Raw genomic sequence first — 27794 nt, forward strand, 5'->3', positions numbered from 1 at the left:
GGAAGGAGGGAGGGTAACCTGGACTGCAGCAGTGTGAACACTCTAACATCTACATTTATGGTAGGTACAAAACTGTACTATGTTTATCGTGTTACACTGCTGCAATCATTACACTTGGGTAGAATCCCAAAGCTGAGGTAGGGTGGCTGGTTCTATAATGCATTTGGGGTGGCTATAAGGACCTGCAGCACTGCAGAGGTGAAGCCAGCTCTGGATTTGGAGTATAGAGGCAGGTGGTAATGTTTGGTGAAGGTATGCACAGAGCTCCATGTTGCTGCTTCCAAAATATCCTTGGGTAGGTACTCCTCTGAGGTAGGCCATTGAAGTGGCTGTTGCCCTGATGGAGTGAGATCTAAAGCTGGTAGTCACAGGTTTTCCATGGTGTGTATAGCAGAAACATATGCAATGTCCTATCCATTTGGAAATGGTCTGTTTTGAAATGGCTTTTCCCTGTGCTCCTGCAGCATATGCTACCAATAACTGCTCAGATTTTCTGAAAGCTTTGGTTTTGTCCAAGCAGAAGCGCAACTGCCTGTGAATGTCCAGTGAATGCAGTAGTCTCTCTCCTTTATTCTGTGGTTTTGGGTAAAAAGTTGGCAAGTGAATAGTTTGGTTTAGAGACACACTTGAAATCACCTTAGGCATAAAAGTAGGGTTAGTTCTCAAGGACACCCTGTCCTGGTAGAAAATGAGGAAAGGTTCCACTGCCATTAGTGCCTGTAATTCTGAAACTCTTCGTGCTGATGTTAGTGCCAGGAGCAGAACAGTTTCCCAAGAGATATATTTTAATTCTGCTGTGCTAGCTGGCTCAAAAGGACGTAAGGTTAATTTTTCCAAAACAAAATTGAGGTCCCAAGTTGGAGTAGGTGCTCTACGGGGCAGTCTTGTGTTTTTTGCCCCTCTGAGGTACTGCTTTAGCAAGGGATGAGAGAAAATTGGTGGATCTGTGTTGTAATGAGCAGAGATGGCAAAGGCATGGATCTTTATGGATGAAAAGGAAAGGCCTTTGTCCAGCATCTCAGTCATCTCAGTCAAATATTGTAGCATCTGAGGAATGTTTGGCACAAGAGGGCCAAGGCTGTGAGCTTGGTTCCAGGCACAGAATCTCTTCCATTTATCCAAATAGGCTTTCCTGGTACTAGGCCTTCTGGCCTCCAGGATGACATCCATAACAGCTTTGGAGAGAGGCATTGCTTGTTTGGCTAAGGTATCTTCCATGCAGCTAGGTTTAAGGTCTTTAGCTGGCTGTGGAGTATCTGATTGTTGTTCAGAGACAGCAGATGTGGTATTTGAGGCAAAATCCAGGGTGGTCCTTGTGCTAAGTTTTTAAGATTGGGTACCAGTGCTGGCGTGGCCAGTCTGGTGCAATCAGGATCATGTTTGGCTTCTCTTGCCTGGCTTTTATGAGTACTTCTGGAAGAAGAGGCAATGGTGGGAAAGCGTATACTTGTAGGTTTTTCCAGCTGAATGAGAGGGCATCCACTTTCCATGCTTGTGGATGGTAACTCCTTGTGCAGAATTTCTGTAGCTGGCAATTCATTGGGGATGCAAACAGATCTATGTCCGGACTCCCCCATTTTTGTGTTATCATTATGAATATTTGTGGATTCAATTCCCATTCGTGGGGATCCATGATATTTCTGCTTAAGTTGTCTTCCAGTGTGTTTTTCTCTCCTGGCAGGAATTGTGCTTGTAGATGAACTTGATAGTTTATAGCTGTGTTCCACAATGTCATGGCTCGTCTGCAGAGGGGGTAGGAATGGGTGCCCCCTTGCTTGTTTATGTACCACATCACTGTGGTGTTGTCTGTCTTTAGTAGTAGTTGCCCTGGATGCAGCAGGTCCTTGAAGGCTATAAGGGCATTTTGTACAGCTAGCATTTCTTTTTGGTTGATGTGAAGATGCCTTTGTTCTATGGCCCACTTGCCCTGAATACATTTTCCTGCCATGTGCGCTCCCCCCAGGAGTAATCCGATGCATCTGTTGTCAGTGTTTGCCTGGCCGTGGGTTGAGTAAAAGGCTGACCCTTGTTGTGGTGACAAGCCTGAGCCCACCATCGAAACTCCTCCTGAAGGCAAGGTATTAGTGGTATAACTGTTTCCAAACTTTGACAGTGTTGAGACCATACACTCTTTAGGTACCATTGTAGTTTCCTCATATGCAGTCTGGCATATGGAATTAGTAGTATGCAAGATGCCATGTAGCCCAAGGCCTGCAGAATTTTTCTTGCAGGGAGTTGGGTCTTTGCTGCCATCAATTGAAAGTATTGAGTCAGATGGCCTTGCTTGTCTGGCATGAGATAAGCCATCTGGGTCGTTGTGTTCAAGCTGGCACCCAGGAATATTATCTCTTGTGAGGGCACTAGTTTTGATTTCGTTTACTGTGTACCCAGGCAACTTAATAACTTTTTTACAAACACCAGATGCCTTAGGAGAATGTCTTTGCTGTCTGCTTGAATCAGGCAGTCGTCCAGGTACGGGTAAATTTGAATTCCTCTCTGTCTGCAAAATGCAATTACTGGTGCCAGGCACTTTGTGAAGACCCTGGGCGCAGTAGATAAGCCAAAGGGCAGTGCAGAGAATTGATAGTGCATTGGACTAGCTATGAATCTGAGGTATCTTCTGCAGTTTTGTCTGATAGGGACATGCAGGTATGCCTCCTTGAGGTCCAAGGTCACAAGCCAAGCTTGCTTCCCCAGCATGGGAAGAAGCTGCTGTAATGTCAACATCTTGAATTTCGGAACATCCAGGTAAGTGTTTAGAGAAGAAAGATCCATAATGGGCCTCCAGGCTTTGTCTTTTCTGGGAACCAGAAAGATCTTGAGTAAAATTCTTGTTCCTGTGGAGGTACCTTTTGAATAGCTCCCATATTCATGAGTGCTGTAATTTGTTTTTGAGCCTCTGCCCACTGATTTGGTGGCAGATTTGGCATTCCTTTTAACCTTGGCAGAGTGTGAAAGTGGAACCTGTAACATTGAGATACAATATTGAGAACCCATTTGTCTTTGGTGATCATATGCCAATTGTGATAGAAAAGAGCCAGTTTTCCTCCCAAGGGGGCTGCCAAGAGAGAGTTGTTTGGCAGCTGTAGTGGGAAGTCATTGGGACTGTTTTTTATAAGGTTGGTGCCTGTCTTCCCCTTCTTTCTGGCCTGATGCACCCCATTGTCGAGGCCTGTAAGGACCTTGTGGCTGACCTTCTACCTCTAGAACGTCTGTATCTGCCTCTTTGAGGTCTGTCTGTAACTGGAAAGGACCAATTCTTTGTTGGCCAGTTTCTACTAAATCGAGGAGGCTGTACCTGTAAGAAATCCTTCACTGTTTGCATAGATTTTGCCTTGTCCTTCATTTTCTTTAATACCTCTTCTGCCTTAATACCAAATAAGACATCATGCAGCAAAGGTGCATCCAGTAGTTTAGCTTTAACATGTTCTGGTAACGTATGTTCTTTTAACCATGCATGTCTTCTAATGACAGAGCCTGTAACTGCTGCTCTACAGGAGGCCTCAAGAATCAAAACCACATTGCAAAGTATGTTTTTCCCACTTGTTCAGCAGCATGTAATAAATCCTGCATTTCCTTAAAATGAGGAGGATCTGTATCTGGAAGCATTTTTTGTTTCAACTGAGACATATTGCTGATATTTTAGCATACGAAAAGTACAGTTTTGTACCTACCATAAATGTAGATGTCCGATAGGTATGCATCTGCAGTCATAACATATGGGTTGTCCTGCCTCAGGCAGCCCTTCGGTCGGCCGGATTCCAAAGTCTGGGTCTGGCCTCGGCTGATGTCGCACTTTCCCCGACGTCAGAGCGTCTGGGGTATAAAAGCATCAGCCGACACCATTTTCCTCAGTTTTTCTTGCCCCAGATGCCAGGTGCCCTCTAGGAAGGCTAAATTTGGATAAATGCAATAAAATTCCAAACATTTGCAAAATTATATACATATACACATATATATATATATATATATATATATATATATACACATGTATATACAAACAAATACACCATAATAGATTCCCCCAGCTAGCTAAAAGAGGGGTAAGCACCCTAGGAATACCACAGAGGGGTAGGAGGGAGGGTAAACCTGACTGCAGATGCATACCTCTCGGACATCTACATTTATGGTAGGTACAAAACTGTACTATGTCCTTCAAGGATGCATCTGCAGTCCTAACAAATGAGTAGAATACCATAGCCAAACTGGGGGAGGAGGCCCTAACCAGATTATGGTGTAGTTAAGATCCCTTGCAAAACAGCAGTGGCAAAACCTGCTCGGGATCTGGAGTATAAGGGTAAATTACAATGCTTGGCAAATGTATGCACGGAGCTCCAAGTAGCAGCCTCTAAAATGTCTTTTGTAGCCACTCCTCGTAAAAAAGCTGTAGTAGTGGCTGTAGCCCTTGTGGAGTGAGGTCTGATATTCTCTGGAGTTGCCTTTCCATGATAAGAATAACAAAATCTAATGCAATTTCCTATCCATTTTGAGATTGTCTGTTTTGAAATTGCTTTTCCTTCCATGCCTGTGGCATATGCTACCAGAAGCTGGTCAGTTTTTCTATTGTTCTTGGTTCTGTCCAGGTAGTAGCGCAATTGCCTATGCACATCCAAGGTATGCAGCAGTCTTTCTCCCTGTTCTGTGGGTTGGGGAAGAATGTAGGCAGGTGGATTGCTTGGTTTAAAGATACCCTGGAGACCACCTTTGGCATAAAGGTAGGATTAGTTCTCATGGACATTCTATCCTGATGGAAGATAAGGAAGGGTTGCACTGCCATTAATGCCTGTAATTCAGAAACCCTTCTTGCTGAAGTGATTGCAAGCAGGAAAGCAGTTTTCCATGATAAGTACTGTAATTCTGCTGTTGCTGCTGGTTCAAAAGGGGGAAGTGTCAACTTTTCTAGCACAAAGTTCAAGTCCCATGTAGGCAATGGTGGCTTCCTTGGTGGCTTTACATTTTTGATTCCTTTCAGAAACTGCCTGAGTAGAGGATGAGAGAAGACTGGAGGATCCATGTTGTATTCTGCTGAAATAGCTGACGCATGAATCTTAATGGAAGAGTAAGACAGGCCATTGTGGAAAAGCTCTGCTAAGTATTCCAGGATGTTAGCTATGTTTACCAGTGCTACATTTGCCCTTTGCTGCACTCCAAAGAGATATCTTTTCCATTTCGCTGAGTAAGTTTTTCTTGTTGAGGGTCTGCGAGCTTCCAAGATAATGTCTTTAACCCTTTGAGATAAATCTGAGTTATTTTGTCTTATGCAATGCTCCAAGCAGCTAGCTGCAGTGTTTTCAGGTTCGGATGCAGGGTTTTGAAGTTGTTCTGTGTTAGCAGTAAAGGAACCTGGGGTAGAGGCCATGCGAGTTCCCGAGACATACTCCTCAGTAGTGGGTACCAGTGCTGCCTCGGCCAGTTTGGAGCTATCAGGATGATCCTTGGGTGGTCTTCTTTGATCTTCAATAGCACCTTGTGCATCAAAGGAAGAGGTGGGAATGCATATGCTGTCAGGTTTTCCCAACTGAAAGATAGGGAGTCCACCTTCCAAGCAAGTGGGTAGTATGTCCTTGTGCAGAATTTTTTCAATTGGTGATTGTGTGGGGATGCGAATAGGTCTATTTCTGGTAGTCCCCACTTCCTTGTGATGGATTTGAAGATGTCTGGATGCAGCATCCATTCGTGGGCATCCGTGGTAGTCCTGTTTAAGATGTCTGCTAGTATGTTCTCTTTCCCTGGCACAAATATTGCCTTGAGCTGTATGTTGAGGCTTAGGGCCACATTCCAGAGATCCATTGCCATCCGGCATAGAGGATATGAATGTGTGCCTCCCTGTTTGTTGATATACCACATAACTGTGGTGTTGTCCGTCCTTATCAGCAATTGTCCCTGTTGGAGAAACGGTCTGAATGCCTGAATTGCCAGTTTTACTGCCAGCATCTCTTTTGGTTTATGTGTAGGTTTAGCTGGTCTTGAGTCCATAAGCCTTGTATGCACTTGTCCAGCATGTGCCCCCCAACCAAGGTCTGAGGCGTCTGTGGTGATAGTCTGGCTTGGTTGAGGGCTGTGGAAGGGCAGTCCTTTGTTCAATTGACAGGCCTGAGCCCACCATCGGAATTCTTGCTTCAGGCATGGAATTATTGGAATTTGGGTTTCTAGGCTGTGCTTGTGCTGAGACCATAAATTCCTGAGGTACCATTGCAACTTCCTCATATGCAGTCTGGTATGTGGGATCAAAATTATGCAGGATGCCATGTAACCCAGGGCTTGCAGGACTTTCCTTGCTGTAAGCTGGTTCTGCGTTGTTAATGCCATGAAGTAGAGTGGAAGGTGCTTTTGTTTTTCTGCTGTGAGGGATGCCATTTGATTTGATGTGTCCAGTTCTGCACCCAAGAAAGTTATCCTTTGGGATGGCAACAGCCTTGACTTTTTTATATTGACTGTGTGTATCCCAAGGCTTGCAGTAGATGAATGACCCATTTCAAGTCTTTTGTTAATTTGTTTTTGTTGTCCGCTTGTAACAGGCAGTCGTCCAGGTAAGGGTAAATCTGAATTCCCTGAAGCCTGCAATGAGCAATTACTGATGCCAGGCATTTCGTGAATACTCTGGGCGCAGTAGATAAGCCAAAAGGCAATGCTGAGAATTGATAATGCTCTGATCCTGCAAGAAATCTGAGGTATCTTCTGCAATTTGGTCGTATGGGGACGTGCAGGTATGCCTCCTTGAGATCTAGAGTTACCAGCCAAGACTCCTTGCCCAGCATGGGAAGAAGCTGCTGTAGAGTCAGCATTTTGAATTTTGGGACAATGAGGTATGTGTTCAGTGTGGACAGGTCTAGAATAGGTCTCCATTGATTTTCCTTCCTTGACACCAGGAAAAGTCTGGAGTAAAATCCTTGCCCTTGTTCCATAGATGGTACCTTTTCTATAGCTCTCATCCTTTTTAAGTTGTCTATTTGTTCTAGAGCGTTTGCCATTTGATTTGGAGGTAGGTTTGGCATTCCTCTCTTCCTTGGTAGAGTATGGAAGTGAAACCTGTAACCTTTGTCTATTGTCTGTAAAATCCATTTGTCTCCTGTAATGCAATGCCAGTTTACTGAAAATAAGGCTAGCTTTCCGCCTAAGGGTGCTTCTTAGTTGTTCCCTGGTAGGCGGCTTCAGAGCCAAGTCACTGTGATTGTCCTGTGAAAGTGGTAGTGGCTGGGTCTGCAGCAGTACTTCGCTGGTTGTTAGGCTGCCACTGACGTCCTCTGTAGGCACCTCTGGATTGACCTCTGCCTCTTGTGCGCCTATTCCTGCCTCTCTGTGCTCTGTTGGAGTCTGGAAAGGACCAATTCTTGGAAGGCCAGTTCCTACTAAACCTTGGAGGCTGGACTTGTAAGAAATCCTTGACTGTCTGGACAGATTTTGCTTTCTCTTCCACCTTCTTAAGCACTTGCTGTGCAGGAGAGCCAAACAAATTGTGTTTATCCATGGGAGCATCTAGGAGCTTTGATTTTACATGGTCTGGTAAGGACTGCTCTTTTAACCATGCATGCCTTCTGATCACTGTACCAGTCATAGCTGATCTAAAGGAGGCCTCCAGTGCATCATAGCCGCATTTTAAGGAATGATTACTGACCTGCTGTATGTTATGTACCATTTCCTGAAGAGACTTTCGGTCTAAAGGTTCAGGTGAGGACAGCTTTTTAGATAACTGATCTAACAAATTCCTGATACTGAATCATGTGGAATTGACAGTTTAAGGCCCTAGCCGAAAGAGTTGCAGAAGTATAAACTTTTTTACCCCATCTCTCCAAGGTTCAGAGGGGAGTGGGTTTTTGGCAGAGGTAGCTGCTACCGCTTTGGGGCCCTGTGAAACAGTTTCAGGATCTGCAAAAGGAGCCTTATACAAGTGATTATGTGTGTCCGGAACCCTGTAGTATCTGTCGGGCTTAGCAGGGGCCGGAGGGAGTGAATCAGGAGCAGTACAAGCATCATTAAATGCATCATCCACAACTGTAAGTACTGGAGGAATGGCTAAAGGCCTATGCTGTGGCAAAAGCAAAAAAGTTCTAAGCCTTTTCCTAGAGTCTGAGAAATCCTGACCCTGCCATTGAAATTGTTCCCTCATAGCATGCAGGGTTTCCCCAAAGGAAAATTCCTCAGGAGGAGAGGCAGAAGGAATGGAGTCTTCTGCATCAGAGTCCTCATATGGAGAATAAGGGCCCTCAGGAGGGTTTGTATTTTCTGATTCGGCTGAGGAGTAATCAGTGGAAACTGGCTCAGGGGTTCTGCTCTAGGCCTCTTCTCTGGAGGGGTTGAGAAGCCCTATCAGGGTGAGACTGGGATCCCTGATCAAAGAAATGAGATCCTCTGCTAGACTAAGCATTTGAGTACTAGAGCTAGGCCTGTGAGAGGGGGCTTTAGTAGGCACGGCCTTGGAAGATTTAGCTGCTTTAGCCCTGGCAAAGGCCTTAATTGACATGGATGCAGGGGGCCTAGCAGCTCCACGTGCAGGAGTAGATACATCTAGGGGAATAGTATCTGATAAATCCTGAGAAACTGTAAGAGCAGGAGGAATTTCAGTAGCAGATTCAGCCATGCTGGAAGAGGCCTCGGTAGTAGGAGGCATGCTTTCGGCCGAAGGAAGAACCGCAGACTCGGTTTCAACCGAAACAGAGACACTTGCGGTTGGCTTAACCGCGGTTTCGGCTGAAACCGCGGACCGCGAGTGTCGGTCCTTTTCCTTACGCTTTTTAGCTAAATGCGAAGTCAGAGTCTCCGACGGCATGATATAAGCAAAAGCAGAGCCGAAAAACTCCTCGGCAAACTCCGACCGACGTCTAAGCGTCCGTCGGTTGAAGGAAGCACAGGCTAAACAAGCTGCTACGTCGTGGTCTGGGCCTAAACAAGGTAGGCAGTAAGAGTGGAAGTCTTTATGAGGTATTTGTTTCCCACAAGTTAAAACAGTTATTCACTTTTTCTGACATCGGCTGAGGCAAGAAAGAGTCCCCAACGGGGTACTTAGCTTTTTAGAAGTCTTCGGTAGTAGTAATCTCTGGATCTGACCGACCGGCACTTGCGAACAGCTTCTGCTTCGGGTGCCACGCAGCAAGAAAGACTGAGGAAAATGGCGTCGGCTGATGCCTTTATACCCGAAGAACTGCAGCTATGACGTCGGGTGAAGTGCGACACCAGCCGAGGCCAGACCCAGACTTTGGAATCCGGCCGACCGAAGGGCTGCCTGAGGCCAGGACAACCCATTTGTTAGGACTGCAGATGCATCCTTGAAGGACATCTGTACTATGTCCTTCAAGGATGCATCTGCAGTCATAACATATGGGTAGAATACCAAAGCCAATCTGGGGGAGGAGGTACTAAGAAAAGGATGGTGTAGTTAAGATCCCCTGCAGGATTGCAGTAGCAAAACCTGCTCTGGATCTGGAGTATAAAGGTAGATTGTAATGTTTGGCAAATGTATGCACGGAGCTCCACGTAGCAGCTTCTAAAATGTCCTTGGTAGCCACCCCTCGTAGGAAGGCTGTAGTGGTGGCCGTGGCCCTTGTGGAATGAGGTCTGATGTTTGCAGGAACTGTCTTTCCATGAAAGGAGTAACAAAATCAAATGCAATTTCCTATCCATTTTGAAATTGTCTGTTTGGAAATTGCTTTTCCTTGCACCCCAGTAGCATATGCTACAAAGAGTTGGTCAGTTTTTCTGCTACTTTTAGTTCTGTCCAAGTAGTAGCGTAGTTGTCTGTGTATATCCAGGGTGTGCAGAAGTTTTTCCCCTCTATTCTGTGGATTTGGGAAGAATGTAGGCAAGTGAATAACTTGGTTCAAGGATACCCTAGATACCACCTTTGGCATAAAAGTAGGATTGGTTCTTAGTGAAACTCTGTCCTGATGGAAGATAAGAAATGGCTGTACTGCCATTAATGCTTGTAACTCAGATACTCTTCTTGCTGAAGTTATTGCCAGAAGGAATGCAGTTTTCCAAGACAGAAACTGTAGATCCGCTGATGCTGCTGGTTCAAAAGGAGGAAGTGTTAGTTTCTCCAACACAAAGTTGAGATCCCAAGCAGGTAGAGGGGGTTTTCTTGGAGGTTTAATATTTTTGATCCCTCTCAGAAATTGCCTGAGGAGAGGGTGTGAGAAGATAGGCGGATCCACATTGTATTCTGCTGAAATTGCTGAGGCATGAATCTTAATGGAAGAATAGGACAGGCCATTGTGGAACAATTCTGCTAAGTATTCCAGAATATGTGTCATGCTTGCCACTGTCACATCTGAGCCTTTTGATGTGTTCCAAATGAGGAATCTTTTCCATTTAGCTGAGTACGTCTTCCTTGTGGAAGGCCGGCGAGCTTCCATGATAATGTCCTTCACTCTCTGTGATAAAACATTTTGATTGGGATTTAAAGAATTTTCCAGGCAGTTAGCTGCAATGTTTTCAAGTTGGGATGCATGATCTTGAAATTGTTCTGCGTCAGAAGAAGAGGCCATGGTTTTGCCTGTGACATGCTCCTCAATAGTGGATACCAGTGTTGCCTTGGCCAGTCTGGAGCTATCAGAATCACTCTTGGCTGTTCCTCCCTGATCTTCAGTAGAACCTTGTACATTAATGGGAGAGGTGGGAAGGCCTATACTTTTAGAGCTTTCCAGCTGAAAGAGAGAGAGAGTCCACCCTCCAAGCTTGTGGGTGGTATGTCCTTGAGCAGAATGTCTTCAGTTGATGGTTGAGGGGGGAGGCAAACAGATCTATCTCCGGCATTCCCCATGTCTTTGCTATGAGTTGGAAGATGTCTGGGTGCAGCATCCATTCGTGTGCATCCATGGTAGTTCTGCTTAAGCTGTCTGCCAGTGTATTCTCTTTTCCTGGCACGAACAGGGACTGTAGTTGGATACTGAGGTTCAGGCATAGCTCCCAGAGATTCATAGCCAGCCGGCAGAGAGGGTAGGAGTGTGTGCCTCCCTGCTTGTTTATGTACCACATGACCGTGGTGTTGCCTGTCCTTATTAACAGGTGGCCTTGATGGAGGAAGGGTTTGAAAGCCTCGATTGTATGCATCACTGCCAGCATTTCCTTTTGGTTTATGTGCATGCGCAGCTGCCCTTGAGACCATAGGCCTTGGATACATTTGCCCTCCATGTGTGCTCCCCATCCTCGGTCTGAAGCGTCCGTGGTGATGGTTTGTTTTGTTTTTGGTTTGTTGAAAGGCAACCCTCTGTTGGACTGGCAGGCCTGAGCCCACCACAGGAACTCCTTTTGAAGGCAAGGAATGATTGGTATCAAAGTTTCTAAACTGTGACTGTGTTGAGACCATACACTCCTTAGGTACCATTGTAATTTTCTCATATGCAGCCTGGCCTGTGGTATCAGAATTATGCAGGATGCCATGTAACCCAGGGCCTGCAGGATTTTCCTTACAGTAAGCTGAGTTTGTCTTGTCAGAATCATGAAGTAATCCGGAAGTTGTTTTTGTTTTTCTTCTGTGAGAAAGGCCATTTGGGTGGTTGTGTCCAGATCTGCACCCAAAAAGGTTATCCTTTGGGATGGAACAAGTCTTGACTTTTGGATGTTGACTGTGTATCCCAAAGGCCTGTAGCAGGTGGATGGCATAGGCCAAGTCCTTTATCAAACTTCCCTTGCTGTCCGCTTGTATAAGGCAGTCGTCCAGATATGGGTAGATTTGAATCCCCTGAAGTCTGAAGTGTGCAATTACTGATGCCAGGCATTTCGTGAATACTCTGGGCGCAGTAGATAAGCCAAAGGGCAATGCTGAGAATTGATAATGCTCTGATCCTGCAAGAAATCTGAGGTGTCTTCTGCAACTTGGTCGAATAGGGACGTGCAGGTATGCCTCCTTGAGATCTAGAGTCACCAGCCAAGACTCCTTGCCCAACATGGGAAGAAGTTGCTGTAGGGTCAGCATCTTGAATTTTGGCACAATGAGATAAGCATTCAGTGCGGACAGGTCGAGAATAGGCCTCCATTGATTTTCTTTTCTTGGTACAAGGAATAGTCTGGAGTAAAATCCTTGGCCTTGTTCTGAAAGTGGTACCTTTTCTATAGCTTTCATTTGAAGCAAGTTGTTGATCTGCTTTAAAGCCTCTGCCCTCTGATTTGGTGGTAGGTTTGGCATTCCGTTTCCTTTTGGCAAAGTGTGGAAGTGGAACCTGTATCCTTTGTCTATTATTTGCAGTGTCCATGTGTCCCTTGTAATATAATGCCAGTTTTTTGAGAATAAAGCAAGCTTTCTGCCCAAGGGTGCTTCCAGTTGAGCCCTGGTAGGCGGAATCAGAGTAAAGTCATTGAGCCTGTCCTGGTGTAGTAGTAGTTGTTGCTGCTGTTGCACTACTCCTCTGGTTGGCAGGCTGCCACTGACGGCCTCTGTAGGAGCCCTTCGATTGGCTTCTGCCTCTGGGGCGTCTGTTCCTGCCTCTCTGGGCTCTGTCCGAGTCTGGAAAGGACCATTTCTTAGTAGGCCAGTTTCTGCTGAATCTTGGTGGTTGTACTTGCAGGAAATCCTTAACTGTTTGCACAGATTTTGCCTTTTCTTCAAACTTTTTTAAGACCTCCTGAGCAGAGGAGCCAAATAAATTTTGTTTCTCCATTGTAGCATCCAGGAGTTTAGCTTTAACATGGTCTGGCAAAGATTGTTCCTTCAACCAGGCATGCCTACGAATAACTGCCCCAGTCATAGCTGACCTAAATGAAGCCTCCAATGCATCATAGCCACATTTTAAGAAATGATTACTAACCTGCTGTGAGTTGTGTACCAAATCCTGAAGGGATTTACGGTCAAGGAGTTCAGGAGAAGAAAGTTTCTTATTCAGTTCATCTAACAAATACTCTTGGTACTGTATCATATGAAATTGACAATTTAATGCCCTGACGGAAAGAGTTACAGAAGTATATACCTTCTTTCCCCATCTCTCTAAATCTCTAGACTTTCTTTCGGAGGGTAGAGGATTTTTGGCAGTGGCGGCCGCAACCCCTTTAGGGCCCTGAGAAATAGTTTCTGGGTCTGCAGAATGGGCTTTATACAGATGGAAATGAGAATCCGGGACCCTGTAGTATCTATCAGGTTTGGCAGGGGCCGGAGGGAGAGTATCAGGGGCTGTACTGACATCATTGTACACATCATCAATTACATTCAAAACAGGAGGTATAGCTAAGGGCCTATGTTGAGGCAAATGTAAAAAGGTCCTTAAATCTTTTTCTAGAATCAGAGAATTCCTGACCTTGCCATTGAAATGCTCTCTCGTGGAGTGTAGAGTCTCACCAAAGGAAAACTCTTCAGGAGGGGAGGCCGAAGGGATAGATTCTTCAGCATCAGAATCCTCATAGGGCGAATAAGCCTCCTTCTGGTGGTCTGATAACTCAGATCCATCCGTGGACTCATCTGAAGAGTGTGGGTCAGAGGGGACAGTCCTGGGCCTTTTGTCTGGTGGAGGGTGAGAGGCCCTGTCCAGGTGAGGTTGTGAACCTCTAATTAAAGAAATAAGGTCCTCTGCAAGGGTGAGGATCTGAGAACTAGAGGAAGGCCTCTGGGAGGTAGTTTTGGGAGGCAAAGCTTTAGAAAGTTTAGCAGCTTTAGCCCTAGAAAAGGCCTTAATGGACATGGAAGCAGGGGGCCTGGCTGCCCCACGTGCAGGAGTAGAAATGTCCAAAGGTATGGTGTCGGACATTTCCTGGACACTGGTTTTGGTAGGTAGCTCGGTAGCCGACTCAGCCGGGGCCTCGCGGGCCGCGGTGGTCGGTTGAATGGATTCGGAAGAAGGAATCTCCGAGGACTCGGTTTCAGCCGAAACCGAGACACTCGCGGTAGGCCTTACCGTGGTTTCAGCCGAAACCGCGGGCCGCGAGTGTCGGTCCTTGTCCTTCCGTTTTTTCACCAAATGCGATGTCGGAGTCTCCGACGGCAGTTTATACGCAAAACTGGCCCCAAAAAAATCCTCTGCAAACTCCGACCGACGTCTAAGAGTTCGTCGGTTGAAGGAAGCACAGGCTGAACAGGCCGATACGTCGTGGTCTGGGCCTAAGCAAGGAAGGCAGTAGGAATGGAAATCCTTATGAGGTATTTGTTTCCCACAAGTTAAACAATTATTTACTTTGTCTGACATCGGCTGAGGCAAGAAAGAGTCCCCAACGGGGTACTTAGCTTTTTCGAAGTCTTCGGTAGCTGAATTCACTGGATCTGACCGACCTGCACTTGTGAACAGCTTCTGCTTTGGGCACCGCGTGGCAAGAAAGACTGAGGAAAATGGCGTTGGCTGATGCTTTTATACCCCAGACGCTCGGACGTCGGGGAAAGTGCGACATCAGCCGAGGCCAGACCCAGACTTTGGAATCCGGCCGACCGAAGGGCTGCCTGAGGCAGGACAACCCATATGTTATGACTGCAGATGCATCCTTGAAGGACATCTGGCAATTTAAGGCTCTCATTGCTAGAGTTGTAGACGTATATACTTTCTTTCCCCATCTGTGTAATGCTCTGGAATCTCTGTCAGAGGGTACTGGATTCTTTGCTGATGAGGCCTTAACCCCTTTGGTTCCCTGAGAAATAATTTCTGGGTCTGCCACAGGGCTTTTATACATGTGAGTCAGGGACTCTAATACCAGTCTGGTTTTGCTGGAGGTAAGGAATCAGGATTTAAGCTGGATTCAGTATACACATCATCCACAATATCTAGCACTGGCGGAATAGCAAGGGGTCTGTGTTGAGGTAATAATAGGAAATCTCTGAGCCTTTTCTTGGATTCTGAGTAATCCTGGCCTTCCCAATGGAAATGCTCCCTCATGGTGTGTAAGGTTTCCCAAAAAGAATAATCCTCTGGTGGAGAGGCTGATGGAATTGATTTCTCAGCATCAGAATCCTCATAAGGGGGTAAAGAATAACCTAGGTCTGAGGATGAATCTGAGGAAATGGACACCTGGTTGGATGAGTCAGTCTGCATCCTGTCTAGGCCTTTTATCAGGTGGGGGGTGGGACCCCCTGATCAGAGGGATTAGGTCTTCGGCCATTTTAAGCATTTGTTTCTTAGGCATGGAGGCCTGTCCTGGAGACTATTTGTTTCTTTGTTTTTAATGGAGGCTTAGACTTAGAAGAGGGTTTAATGCTTAGCTGAGTAGGCCTGAAGACACCCTCTGAAGCTGAGGGTTGCTCCTGTACTCTGGATCCCTCAGCAGGGTCGGTTTCGGTAGTCTGTAAAACTAGTGTGCCCGATGGCCCAGCCATCTCCACGAGGGAGTCGGTGGATCCTGTGGTTCTGCAGAAGCAGTCATCAGGGGCTGCAAAGGTGCCTCGCTGAAAACCGGGGAACCGGCGACTGGCCTAAAAGAGGCCTCGTCAGTTTTGGGAATCGGATGCCTGTCTTTGGCAGAAACTTTAATTACACCATGCCGTCGGAACTTACGACAACCGCAGTTCATAAAAAGCGCAAAGTAATGTCGGGCAAAATCAAACAGACGTTTAATAGTGCGCTTGTTATACCTAGCACAGAACAGACAACCAGTGACGTCGTGGTCTGGGCCCAGGCATGGGATAAAATAAGAATGGAAATCCTTAGGAGGTATTTGCTTCCCACAAGAAATACAGTTATTAACTTTTACGGACATCGGTCTGAGGCAAAAAAAAGTTTCCCCAACAGGGTACTTAGCTTTGTAGAAGACTTCGGTTCTGGATTCGAAAATCTCAGGAGTCGGCCAACTGGCACTTGTGAACTGCTTTTGCTTCGGGCACCGCGCGGCAAGAAAGACTGAAGAAAATGGCGTCAGCTGCATCTTATATACCCCTGTCGCACTGACATCATGGAGGAGGCAACAGCAACCGACGCCAGACCAAGACTTTGGAACTCAGGCTGACTGGGGAAACCGCCTGACGGCAGGATAACCCAAGTGTAATGACTGCAGCAGTGTAACACGATAAACATCATGAAGGCTGCTATCTATTTGTTTTCAGCTAATACCACTGCCTGGCTTTTTCTTGCGGGTAATGCTGAATTTACAATGGGCAAATCAGTGTGTACGGTTTTAAATGTACATTAACTTTTATTATGCAATTAAATGTGTAATACTGTAACAGAAAGTCATTTTGTAACTTACACTGCTAAATATAAGAAAACACTTTTTGCGTCGTCCCCGCAGGCATTAAAAGGTCCTTTCCTTTATTCTCAGCATGGTTCTGAAGATTACTGAATGAATAATCAAAGTAAGGTAGCTTCTCCTATCAGTATTTTTTTATTCTTTATTTAACATTACATTTTAAAGATAGTCAAATGTCTTTTTATGTTGCATCACTAAAAGTTCTTTAATTGTACTACCTTATCCTGAATGCAGGGGAAACGAGTACTTTTTTTTAACCCCAAAGGTGAGAAGACGTGTGTTCTGCAGTAGTATAAGGCGAAATAATGAGGACATTCCTAACTGCAAGGGATACTCATCACAAACATCAGGAAACTCTGGTGGTGGGGGGTTAAACTGTTCCGAGGTAAAATCTACAGCTGACAGACTAACGAAGAAAGTGAGCAGAGTAGAGGGAGGGGTTCAATAAAGCATACAAGTGTGCGTGGTGTGAGGCGCACTCAGCACATTTTACATTCAGTAAGCACTGTGTAGAGGCGCACAGCACTGCGCAAACAAGGTAAACACAGTGGCAAGCTAATTACAGCATAAGCAGCCGAACTGCGTGCTAATAAACCAAGCCAACAAGGTGGAGCTATCCAGCAAGCTATAAAGCATCCATGTAGACTCCATGCTGGTTTTTCCTGCGATTCTAAAACCTTTGGAATACAACCACTGAAAGAAGTTGACACGGACAAAACGTTAGGGCTGTTGCCGCTTTAATTCGTTAGTATGTGCTACAGGCTGAAGCCAGTGCTACTGCTGCTAATAAAGCTAGGGTGAGAAAAAAAGAGATTTCACACCCTGTTTAACTTTTCACAACCTACATGGTGTGGAAATTGTAGAGTGCTACAGGGTGGACAGGAACTCTGCGACCTCTGCCGTTCTTTGCTCAGAGCCAGAGCCAACAGAGGGAACCCACCTCAGTGAAGACAAAGGTATGTGTAGTCCTTAGAATCTTAGCTACAGGTATTTTTCAGAGCCCAACAGGGGGCACACTGGGGGTGTCACAGGCATCAGCATCCAGGATCCTCCTGAATGCTATGCTCCAACATGCCAGTGACCACATGTTTTTCCAGCAGTTCTGAGGAGAGGTCCAGAAATATGCAGGACTTATACCGTGTAGCACACTACCCTGAAGTACTGGGTGCCACAGACTGCATATATATAGAAATGAAGGCACCACCTGGGGAACAGGGTAGGCTCTACATAAACAGAAAGGGCTACCACTCTATCAATTGCCAAGTCATATGTAATGCCAATGGAATCATCTTAAATGTGTGCACTGGCAACTGTGGCGGTTATCACGACTCATATCTGGCACAACTCCCAACTCTAACCAGATGTTTGCTAGGAGGGATATCCCACAGGGTCAGCTACAGGGAGATGCAGGCTATGCACTGGAACCGCGGCTGATAACACCCATCAGAAATTCACACACACCCACAGAAGAATGCTATAATGAGGCATACACTCTCAAAACAGAAATATCAGAGCATGTGTTTGGGCTAGTCATGGTTCCGCTAACCTAGCTACATCTGGGGGAGCCCTACAGTACAATCCACAGACATGTAATTCACAGTAAGCACCATGCTACACAACATAATCCTGAGTAAACCGCTTCAGCAGGATCAGCAAAAGGAAGGGACACAACACTCCACCACCAAGGCCAAGGGCGCACAGGCAGATGAGGAATCAGAGGGGGAATCACCAGCTGCTGTGGGTTTAATGCAGACATAGGTGTGCTCAATATGCCCTTGTATTGGCTAAGAGACAATGCATACCATTCTCACTCAGCACCTTAGGAGCTAAAGTCTTTCTCCTACACACATACCTATACTGACATTGATGCCAGGCAACCTTTATCTCCCCGTGTATTGGCTTGTATACTGCTTGCATCAGACAAGAGTCAGCCCTGGACTAAAACTGTGGCAACTGCTGCATTTACAAGGTAAGCCCTGAACCTGGAATGATATTATTTCCACTTACTATCCTAACACATTTTAAGGCCAATGATATAGGTAAGTCCTGAACCTGGAGTGATTATTTCCACTTACTATCCTAAGACATTTTAAGGCCAGTGATATAGAATGGCTGCATGTCTTCGACATGCCTGGCATAACCCTTGCACTTCATTAGTTGATTCAATAGCCAAGTAACAGGTAGCAGATTTGTACAGAAATGACTAACATGTAACACAAATGTATTTAACTTATATGTGTCTGTTACTAAGTAGTAGGCCTCAGGCATCAACAATTCACAGTCATACCTCTCAAAAGTAGTGATGACCACCACATGCCCTCAGGTTAACACCATCTGCCTTGTACTGGAAAATCATTAGAGAGAGAAGTTAGAAAGTAATGATACACACTGCAGTTTCAGACTTCACAAGATCATTCACTATAAAGCTAAGAAATTGTGATGTTATCAACTGTAACTTTCCAAGCCCAATACAAGTCAAAGGTACAATTACCAATTCAACACCACAAATGCAGATATACTAAAGCATTAAGTTAGCTATGCACCCTAAGCATCAGACACTAAGCTTATGTATCCCTGAATCCAAAAGAAAGGAAACCGGGGGCTAGGAAGCCTAGGGAGACACAAAAGGTCAGTAAGTGTGTGTGTGAGTAAGAAAGAGAAGCAGGCAGACATTTGGATAAACCAACAAATGGTCAGTGAGACAAAATGTGTTACTGCAGTGTGTGTGTGTCTGTAGGGGTCCTCTAGGTGAAACTGGTGTGTGTCTGCATGAACACAGCCAAGTTCTGTGCTAGCTCTATGTCTTGGTATGTCGGACAGGTGTGAGCTGTACATGGTAGGGGTGGCAGTTCATCACTGTTGTCCCCGAACATGACAACTGGCTTTGCCAGGAGCTGTATGGGCACGTCAACACCCAAAGTCAAATGCACTACTGCTACCTGAATGTGACTGATGCCTGCTGGATGAGCTCCCTTCACAGGGATGCCCAGGACCATGACCCCATGGCCTACTATGTCTGAGTACGGACAGCAAACTCATTGATGCAGCAGTGGAAGTACTGCCACCATGGGAATGTGATCAGGCATGGCCACATTGGCTGACAGCAGATGATGTGGCTGACCTATGCCTAACAAAGATGCTATTCCCCTCCCGGCAGACATTCCATCACATACACTAAGTTCCAATGGTCATTTACCCGATCCACTGAGTTGGAAACACAGTGGAGTCACACGTCAGCCTATGCCACCTCTACAACCTTTAGCATTTGTCTGTAGCACTTATGGGAATGTGCCTGTGCCTCCATGACAACCCTAAATGTATGCTGAAGGCACGGGAAGAAATACCTGCACCAGGTGGAGGAGGGACATCAGGTCCCCTCAAAGCACCCCATCAACCCCTCCTGTGTGCTTTGGCTATGGTCAAAGTCAACAGGCACTGAAGCCACAGTAGCCATATTTCCCTGATCAATGGTATCGTCCTCCACCTGTCCAATACATGAGGGCTCCCTGGAATAGGTAGGTGTAGGCCTACAGGCTGTGCCCAATGGAATTACAGGGGATGGCTGCATGTCAACCTCAGTGTCCGACTGTGCATCAGTTTGACCACCCATCGTTAGCATCTGCTGATACACTGCCATCAGGCGGCAGAGGTTTCACACTTTCACTGTCATGATCACCTGTGATAAAAAGCAAGAAAGACAGCACAAAATGAATAGTACTGTAGTCCAATATATGCTACCAAACTAACAGCAACGCCACTATCATGGACACAGCAATACACACAACAGGCATGACATCAACAACATACACTAAAATATTTCTTTTAATTGCTCAGTAGTACTGACATAAAAATGTTTTGGCTTACCATCTGCAGATGAGAGTCTCCTATGCAATTCAGAAGGGCCTGGAAGAAGTTAAGCAAGAGATAAGGGCAACATCATCACAATTAAAAGTAATACAGGGAGTAATACTTCTACCCCTTTATATGTCCACTAAGTATACTTTCAACAACAGTGTGGCTGTCAACTCAAACCTAAGCTAATAATTGTACCCCCCCCCCCCGAAAAAAAAATACATGTGACATAGAAGTAACATACTGATTTCAATTGTTTCACTATACAACAGTATTCAACTGTTGAGATACCAAAGCCTACCTGGAAGCTCCTCCTGGTCGCACTTGTTATCTCTGTAACTGTTGCTCCAACATCCAGGACATGTTATACTGCACTCTCCTTTGAGCTGTGGGTCTATATTAAATCATTGAAAATTCAGTCCAGCGAATGGCATTTTCAGTGCTCTTACATCGAACATGCCATTCACTGAACTGTTCATACGGAGATCACTGTACAGTAAAGATCGCACAATTTGTCCTTTCCTCACTGTAGTGCAATCTTGCAGTTGGTATATATAATTAGCGGGTGCCCCCCACAACAGCGGAATTCGATGAATGGCATTTCCAATGAAATGCAGTTCGTCAAAGAGGGTCTTCGATGATTTAATACAGACCCTTGAATGGTCTGGACCCCAGACATCGGCCAGAAACTCTTCAATTGGTGTTCAGTGGTGGTTCCCTAGCATGCCCTCCCCCCTCTACCCATCTGGTAACAACCCACTGCAGCTGCTCTCCAACATGCATGATCATGTTAGTGGCTGTGTGGCACACTTGCTTTTATGTCCTGTTGTGGCCACCCATGGCTATCAGATCCGTAACTATCTGTTGCCAAATTTGCATCCTATGTGCCATATCCCCCTGGCCTCTTTCCAGAAGAAAAGCACCACATTGCCTAAAGGGATTCACTATGACCTGGTTCTCAGCATTGGTGAAGGGGGGTCTTGGCACACCTGGGTGGCATGCTCCTAGGTGTCCTAAAAGGCAAAAGAAGGATAACACACAAGTATCACATAAGTACTAAATATTTGATTTCAGACAAAACATCAAAAATAGACACTCAGCATTACCCCCTGTAGAAACATACAGCAGTTTACAGATGTGAAACAGGAATGAGAGAGGCAGGATGCAAAACAAGGAGAGTAACAAGAGCAACACGTCACAAAACAAGGAGAGTAACAAGAGCAACATGTCAGAAAACAAGGAGAGTAACAAGAGCAACATGTTAGAGAACAAGGAGAGTAACAAGAGCAACGTGTCACAAAACAAGGAGAGTAACAAGAGCAACATGTCGGAGAACAAGGAGAGTAACAAGAGCAACATGTCAGAGAACAAGGAGAGTAACAAGAGCAATGTGTCACAAAACAAGGAGATAAGAGCAACATGTCACAAAACAAAGAGCAACTTGTCACAAAACAAGGAGTAACAAGAACAACATGTCACAAAACAAGTTGAGTAACAAGAGCAACATGTCAGAGAACAAGGAGAGTAACAAGAGCAACATGTCACAAAACAAGGAGAGTAACAAGAGCAACGTGTCACAAAACAAGGAGTAACAAGAGCAACGTGTCAAAAAACAAGGAGTAACAAGAGCAACGTGTCACAAAACAAGGAGTAACAAGAGCAACGTGTCAAAAAACAAGGAGTAACAAGAGCAACGTGTCACAAAACAAGGAGAGTAACAAAAGCAACGCGTCACAAAACAAGGAGTGTAACAAGAGCAACATGTCACAAAAGGAGAGTAACAAGAGCAACGTGCCACAAAACAAGGAGAGTAACAAGAGCAACGTGTCCTTGTTTGTGTCATTACAGCAACTCACCTTTACCCCCCCCCCCCAAAAACAACAGGAAAATTGCACATTTTGCTAACAAACCATCTTTGAAATGCTACATGCGCTATCAACGGAACTCTTCCCCGAAACATTTGTACATATTTATCACACATTTCATTTTTATATACTTGCAATCATGTATACCTATGAAATGGCTTGGCAAAACATGCCCACTCCATCAGTACACTTCTAACTAATGCATACAGATAAAAGTTTAAAAGCCTTTGCTTCAGATTCTTCTTAAATACATTTCAGCATATGCAGCTGACCAAATGGAAGTATACCCTCGGAAGTTCAGTACTCCTTTAAATAACATTATGTGCAGTCTCCTCAACATAAACAAGTTCCCTCACCATCAGTTTGCCCAGCTACACTGTTGACTTTTTTATATGGTGTAGATTCAGGGCTGTTAGCACAGTGAAGATGAAAATGAGGTGAACTCATTAGAATTGCTGAATTAAAAAAATGGATCTGTGTAGGAGATGCAAACATAGTGCAGGTACTCCTTTAGTATTTGGTTTTAATGGATTGTAACTGTGAACGATTAGTGGTTGGTAGAAGGAAAACACAACAGCACTGCAGGCTGCCTTACTTTCCACTAGGTGTGGCAGGTTAGACCTACAAAATGTTAGATGTAAGTTTGGAAATGTAAGTAAGAAGCACACAAGTCAGAGGTTGTGTTCCTTCATACCAAACCTGCCCTTCATTTGTTGGCAACTCCATATGATATTATTTCCACTTACTATCCTAACACATTTTAAGGCCAATGATATAGAATGGCCTACACACTGCATGTTGCAGATTACTGCTCAAATAAATGAATAATTGCCAGCAAACACAGAAATGTAAGACAGAGATGTATATTTGCAAGCAATAATCATAAAAGGTTGTTTGATTACTAGGTGCACTACATCCAAAACTAATAAATGTAGAAATAACATTTATATGATATGATAATGCCATAAATGCTATTGCAGTAGGTTGTGTGTAGACTGAGTTCAGTTCACTGCTGCAAAGCTGTTTGTGTGGCAAAGAGGGATAATGCTCCCATCCTGTGCTTTGAAGGTGCACTAGAGTGAGAGTTCAAATCCAGACCTATGTAGAAATATCTCATGTGTACTAACATTTTCTATTATGCATGTCCTCTCCCTTTTTATGTGTGTGTGTGTGTGGGGGGGGGGGCAGTGTTTGCGCGATGTGCCTCAGCACAAACACGGGAACCAGAGAAAAGTGAACATCGGGTTTGGCTGCAAAATTGACAACTGGCACCCAGGAAGCAGACAGGACCCAGACAGTCAAAAAAAGAAACTGGATGCATTCAATTAATACTACTGGCCATTGCGCAAACCTGCTAAGCAATGCTGAGTGGCAATTAACAGTGAGACCTTAAAAAATTAGTAAATAGGGAAAGTCATGTAACTAGTCCTGTGGCAGCAGGTGCAAGTGTAATGCTGGAGTACAGATGGCCCTAGGTTCTACTACAGGGTGTGTAACCTTTGTTTTACTGCTGTGACACTGCAGTTAACAGCAATGAACTGTAACACAGACAAGTGTTTTCTCAACCTTCTTCTGGCAACAGGTTAAGTGTAAGACTGCCATACATATGGCCCTGGGTTAGAATACAACAAATTCCATACACTTTTACTGCTGTTCCACTGCCCATTACAGTTGCTCTCACTTATAACATCTGACATATTGGAGCTGATATGAATTATAAGTATGCGGACTGAGACACTACTTTAATTTGCCACCTCCAGTCATTATTATAAGTATGAGGACTGAGACACTACTTTGCCACCTCCGGTCATTATGCTCACTGCAAACTTATTTTCTATTTTCCCACTTAGTGTCAGTACTCTGTTATGCTGCTTCACCTTTTTATTTCGTAACAATTTAACTACCTTCAACATCTGACATAGTTTACAATCCGTGAATTCTATACTAATACCATATAAAGTACTGTCAGGAGTGACTCGTTTACAATGTGTGACTTTTAGATTAATCCCACTGATAGTAAAAAATAATATACATTCATACGAATACTATGTACTGCATGCTATTATGAGTTGCGTGTTTCTTCTTGACTGATATATGTTATCTGGAGCTGATTACTATGCACTGCTTGCTATTCTTCGATTATGTTTTGTTTCTTCCTGATTGATGTATGCAAACTAGAACTTTTCTCCCCCAGGCCTCCGTGGAAAATGGACCTGTGTCCAGTCAGACTATCCCGGTAAACAAATGTAAAATAAAATAAAATTTATGTACATATCTATGTATTATCACATTTATTATTACATGTATGACTGTGGGTATACCGTGTACTATATTCTTGTTAATATATTTCTGTTATCTGGATTGGCATGGCCTTCACATTTGCCTAGCATACATACACAACTGCCTGTACATCCAATAACCTTGAAATTGCGACTGCAATTATGTAATGCCTCAATGCTTGTCACTGTTGCTTTTCGCTTACCATCATGCTAGCACTGTGCTCTGGGGTTCTCACAGCCAAGAATGGCGTTAAGTGATGGTAAGTGGAACGCAACAGTTTCAAACAGTGTGCACACTCCCAGTAAACACAATAAGTGAAAATGGTGGAAAAGCTTCAGTCTCCATTACTCTAGATGCACTGCAGACATGGCAGGCATCTGTGGGGAAGGTGTCAAGTTTAGGGTACAGAGATGGGGTGTCCAGAAGTTCAAGATTTTTACTGGACTCTTATTTAACCATAGTGCCAGGCTTCTGTGGGGGGGGGCTATTCTGGCTCCCAGTATAAGCTGGAAGCTTGAGATAGTTTAGCCCAGGCTATAACCAATGTCACCAGCATCCTGCACACTGCTGACCAATGTAGGCATAATTACAATGGCCTACAGAGAAGGTTGAGGGATATCCTCGACCACTGGATCAGATCAGGGGAATTTAGGACTGCAGACATCACACCTGTGTAAGTATCAACTACAAAGAGTACTTGCAAGACTTAAAAGCTGAATACAGGCAAAACGGGTATTCATAATGGTATTCTGTTCTGTTTTTTCCACAGCTGCCCGTGATCATGAGGTCAATGTCCAAACCCATGGGGCTAGACTGGCGAGGATGAGAGAAGCATGCGGTATGTATGCAGTAGCAGAGTAGCATTACCGCAGCATTAAAAGTTAGAGAGAGAGGAAATGAGAGTCCCCCTCCCCCGCACTACTGCAGAGGTGTTAAAACTGTCATTGCACTTTGAGACCCTTGCAGAATCAATTCATCTTAGACTACAAAAGAAAACACTGAACAAAGGCCAGCAATTTAGTCACTTTTCTGGCTGTAGCTGGATAACTTCTAAGTATAGTGTAAAAAAAGGTATGAGCCAAACATAAATGAAAGTGATTAGAGACGGAAAAAAAGCAGTCCTTTAACAGAAAGTGAAGGAAAGAACAGTGACCCTCCCAAATCCCATTATATGTCAATGGCACGGGAATTCAAAGTTACTTCCTTATGTCTGGCATGAGTCATACAAAGTATTATGGGAAAAATAAAGGGTTTAGGAAGAACAAGATCACGTTGATACAGCAACCCCACTGGTAGCCACGTTGTGGAAAACAGGCTAAAATGACAAATAAAGCACTCAGAGTGATTTTGGGGTGTTAAAAATGAGTCTACATTAAATCAGCGAACGCTTAAAAAAGTGAACACTGATTTATCAACCCCATGTAAGCAAAAGCTTACAATCCCGAACTCTTAGAACAGCGATTTTTTTTCCCAGGGAAAAAATTGCTATTCCAAAAAAGAAAAAAAAAATACATAAAGAGGGGGGCTGTGCCCCCCACCCCCCTACTTAAATATACCAACTTCGAGATCGCACTACAGTGATGAAAAACGGCAAAATAATGAAGGCAGCCAAGCAATTTCCTTCCCAGGGAAAGAATTTGGTTATATGCTGTTTCGGTATTTTAATATTTCGTGCTTTTAAGTTCTATCAAGACGCATTCGAAAGAATGCGTCTTTGATCATATAACACGGAACCATTAAAATAGGTCAGGAAAGACAGAATGAAAAAAAAATGTTTTTTTCATTTGAGGGTGGAGTTTTCCTTTAACTCAAAGTGTTCCTGTGCCACTAACTCACTTGATCACCACATCACCAAGACATACTAGTGAATGGCATGGCAGCAAGTTTAACAAATATACACTTTCAAGGTCAAGACCCTTTGGATGCCCACCTTGAAGTTCTGCCTGCGCACCTCTGAACTACACATAGACTGTCTCTGAGGTCACATAAACTTGGAGCAAATATATGTACAGACAGTGCAAGCAATTAAGCTACAAGCAGCTGAACCTCAAAATACAAGACAACCCCCAAAAGAGTTAGCAGGCAGGAACTCTAGCAGCCTGGTCATGAAGAACTACTCCAGTTAACAGACCAAGAAGCCAGTAACTGCTGACTGTTTAAACACAAATGTAAAAACTGGAAATATCAATAACAGCTGATAGTTTTAATTCTCTTTTCTGACATTATCATACATTTACATCCTTGCACTGTCCTTCACCAACTTCTTAACTTGTTCTTAAACTAGACCAATTCATAATCCACTCAGATACTTACTGCCGGAGGTCTCATCAGATACAGTTTTCTGATCCTGGGGTTCTGCTTCTTCCACAGTCGCATGTACTGGTTTCTCATGGTTTTTAGTCAGCACCACCAGGTTTTCCTTTGGAAGCTTGTCTCCTGTACAAGAAAAGCAGCAGAAACAATAAACTTAAAATTCCACTCCAGATCTGCTGTAATGCTGAGCTCATCACTTCATCATAAAATGTTTGACAGGGGATTTAAAATATAGTACACAGAGCAGTATGGTACAGTTGTGTACACTTACCATAAATGTAGATGTTCAAGTGTATTCACTGTTGCAGTCATTACATTTGGGTAATCTGCTGGCAGGTTGCCTTCAGTCGGCCTGAATAACAAAGTCTTGGGGGTCCTGCGTCGGTTGCTGTCTCTTCTTCCATGACGTCAAGTCGTCAGGGGTATAAAACATGCAGCCGATGCCATTTTATTCAGTTTTTCTTGCCCCAGATGTCAGGTGTCCCCCAAATGGGGAGCAAATTTTATATATATATATATATATATATATATATATATATATATATATATATATACACATACACACACACACACACACACACACACACACACACACATACACACACACACACACACACATATATACATATATATACATATATATATATATATATATATATATATATATATATATATATATATATATATATCTATATCTATCTATATATCTATATATCTATCTATATATCTATATCTATATCTATCTATATATCTATATCTATATCTATCTATATATCTATATCTATATCTATGTATATATCTATATCTATATCTATCTATATATCTATATCTATATATCTATATCTATATCTATCTATATATCTATATCTATATCTATATCTATATATAAATTAACAGAAATATATATATAAATGCACTTTTAACAACATAAACTTTACCTTCATCTAAAAGCAAATACACCACAAAGGCTTTAGAATATAGTGAAGGAAAGAGAAGTTATAGAAAAAGGGGGATGGCGGGTGGGTAACCCAGACTGCAACAGTGAATACACTCGAACATCTACATTTATAGTAAGTGTACACAACTGTACAATGTTCTTCGTGTTTCACTGTTGCAGTCATTACATTTGGGTAGAATCCCAAAGCTATGGATGGGAGGAAGGAACTAAACAGCATTAGGAGCAGCTATAAGGCCCTGCAGAACTGCAGTGGCAAAGCCTGCCCTGGATTTGGAGAAGAGAGGCAAATGATAATGCTTTGTGAAGGTATGAACAGAGCTCCAAGTAGCAGCTTCTAGAATGTCTTTGGTTGGAACTCCTCTGAGAAAAGCTGCCGTGGTAGAGGCAGCCCTGGTGGAATGTGACCTGGTCCCCTTGGGCACAGGTTTACCATGGTGCAA

At 44.1% G+C, this 27794-nt stretch overlaps 1 protein-coding gene across 2 annotated transcripts in view; it reads right to left on the minus strand.

Annotated features, from left to right (window-relative positions):
• Nucleotides 1–27794, minus strand: part of LOC122815112 (zinc finger protein 260-like) — a 743919-nt gene that overhangs the window by 201139 nt on the left and 514986 nt on the right. Inside the window, exons 6-7 of one of the 2 annotated variants that reach the window (XM_044087356.1) lie at nucleotides 26397–26519; nucleotides 19951–19989 (exon numbers count right to left, since the gene is read on the minus strand). In XM_044087356.1, the coding sequence (XP_043943291.1) occupies nucleotides 19951–19989; nucleotides 26397–26519 (162 nt within the window). The remainder of the gene's footprint in view (nucleotides 1–19950; nucleotides 19990–26396; nucleotides 26520–27794) is intronic. The other variant, XM_044087357.1, reaches the window with a different exon arrangement.

Source organism: Protopterus annectens, chromosome 11.part0 (assembly GCF_019279795.1).
Source record: "Protopterus annectens isolate FY-2018-M chromosome 11.part0, PAN1.0, whole genome shotgun sequence".
In the NCBI taxonomy this organism is placed as follows: Eukaryota; Metazoa; Chordata; order Ceratodontiformes; family Protopteridae; genus Protopterus; species Protopterus annectens.